General features: G+C 42.0%; 1 protein-coding gene across 1 annotated transcript; it reads right to left on the minus strand.

Annotated features, from left to right (window-relative positions):
* Positions 1-1,474: 1,474 nt before the first annotated feature.
* On the minus strand, positions 1,475-1,960 carry LOC109188097. Its single transcript, XM_019338611.1, has one exon. The coding sequence runs from the start codon at positions 1,958-1,960 to the stop codon at positions 1,475-1,477; it is 486 nt and encodes a 161-aa protein (XP_019194156.1).
* Positions 1,961-2,600: the final 640 nt, after the last annotated feature.

The following is a 2,600-nucleotide window of genomic DNA, read 5'->3' on the forward strand; positions in this document are numbered from 1 at the left end:
CTAGCATTTAGATAGCAAACTAGCATGCTTATCAACGGGGAAACCCAAGATAGTTCCGAGGAACACACAAGACACTTCACGGTTCAACAAAACACGATGTTGAACACTTAGCACGATTCAAGACACCAAAGTCCTACACGGATACCTGCCATATAGTTCTAGACATACAAAACATCAAGAAGACACTCAAATAGTTCCACAAAAAAACATCGGAAAGTCAAAACACCAAATACCATGCCAAACGAATCACGGGGAACAAATCCCGTTACATAACCACTGTGTTCCCCGCGGGTGGACCCACGGGTACACTACCCACAAGCCAATGTACCGCGGGTGGGCGGCGGGTAGGGCTCTCCCCGTCATTCCGCCCGCGGGTACATACTCCTGTGCAATAAAATCCCTTTGGGAATTTTTATCTCCAAACTCGAATTCAAGTCCAAAACATGCCAAATCTCACCCAATACAACAAAATGACTTGAATCATAGGAAATGCCAAGCAATGGCACAAAAGAACCCTAAACACAAGCTCTAGATATGGATTCTCACAAGACAAATGCATAAGCACCACATTTCATAGCAAAGCACAAGTAGAATCCAAGAAATCACATATAGGTAAGCAAAGTAGGTTTTAGTAGAGCATGTGTTACCTCTTGTAGACTCAAAGACTTCACTTTACACCTCAACAAGTTCCCCACAAGGCTTACTTTCCAAACCCACTTCAAGATCAAACTAAAAGATCATAAAGATCCTACTTTTAAGAAAAAGACATCTAAGATGGAACCAAAAACACAAGGTGGACTTATATTTTACCCTCCTAGATGCCCAAATAGGTGAAAGGTTAAATCTTGGAAGAAAATCTTGGAATCTTGACAAGGTCTCAACTTAGCTTGGAGGAAAAGCTACTCACCTTTCTAGAGAGAAGGTAGAGCTAATATTTTAGAAAGTGTAAGGGATGAAATGAAGATGTCTTCTAGGTTAGGTTACAATACTAACACTTGGTGAAAAGTCAAGAATACCCTTACTAACATTTGGAAAGTGTAAGGAACAAGGGAACTCCCCTTAAAGCTCAAGGTACAACACAACATTGAAGTTGACTAGTCAAATACTAGTCATTGAGTATTAAAAATCAGGATATTAGGAAATTAATTCCTTAATTAAGATAGGATTAATTACTCAATTAATCCATGGATTGAATGTGGATTTTTGGGGTGTCACATCCTCCCCCCCTTCAAAGAAGCTTCGTCCCCGAAGCTTGGGTATGACTAATTAGAAACAAACGGTGGTAGGAAACAACATTGTCACAAGAGGTTCAAGAATAGACTATTTTGGTCAAAACTCAAAAGATTCTACAAGGATTTCAAACAAGAAAGAAGGCACAACAAATCAAGAATTGTCAAGAACTTAACAAGGGGTAGATTGAGCATCACAAACTCTAGTCTTAACACCAACATCTACTTCTACCCAACACTAAGAACTAGACAACCAACACAAAACACCCACTTTCTGATACCAAACTAACTAAGCCGCAAGCATCACGCAAAGACAAGCACGCAAAGCAAACAACAAACGAAGAAAATAAGGTACCTTTTACAAACAACTCTGGGTACCGCTCCCGCATAGTGGACTCCAGTTCCCAAGTGGCTTCCTCAATCCCGTGATGCGTCCACCAAACCTTCACCATCTTAACGGATTTCCTACGTGTCTCCCGAGTCTTGAAGTCCAAAATTCTGAGCGGCCTCTCCTCATAAGACAAATCTTCATCTATCGGTATTACTTCCGGTGGTAAAACATGAGCCGGGTCGTGAACATATCTCTTGAGCTGTGATACGTGGAACACGTTGTGCACACTTTCTAACTCCATAGGCAACGCCAAACGGTAGGCCAAACTTCCAACCCTCTCTAGGATTTCATACGGGCCTATAAACCTAGGGCTCAACTTCCCTTTCCTTTCAAACCGCATTACTCACCGGGTGGGAGACACTTTCAACCAAACTTTATCCCCAACCGAGAACTCCACTTGTCGTCTAGCCAAATCGGCATAGGACTTTTGACGATTTTGAGCCGCTTTCATCCTTTCCTGAATCTGTTTAAATTTCTCGGATGTGTCCAACAAATATTGCGGTTCTAACACTATCGGATTGACAAGATTCTCCCAATAAAGCGGACTACGACATTTCTGACCGTAGAGAGCTTCATAAGGTGCCATGCGTATACTAGAATGATAGCTGTTGTTGTAAGAGAACTCGATCAAATCCAAATGGTCCTCCCATGACCCTTGCAAATCTAGCATACAAGCCCTCAACATATCCTCAATCATATGTATGGTCCTTTCGGTTTGCCCATCGGTGGTGTAACACCCCAGATTTTCAAGACTTTTAAAACTTATATAATAAAGATAGAATCTCATTAAATCCCAAAATACGATACAAAGAGTACGGGGTGCTATGCCACACCCGAGCTAGAGAACTCGGGTGCACAGGCTAAATTCTAAAACCTCAATCAGTATCAATACTAAATCATGGCACGCAGGCCGAAAGGGAAAACTATCTAAGTTACGCCCCAAGCTTCTAGCGCGCTCCAGTGATCTACTCGTCTGTGCC

The sequence above is a fragment of the Ipomoea nil genome, unplaced genomic scaffold, assembly GCF_001879475.1.
Source record: "Ipomoea nil cultivar Tokyo-kokei standard unplaced genomic scaffold, Asagao_1.1 scaffold0191, whole genome shotgun sequence".
NCBI classification, from domain to species: Eukaryota; Viridiplantae; Streptophyta; class Magnoliopsida; order Solanales; family Convolvulaceae; genus Ipomoea; species Ipomoea nil.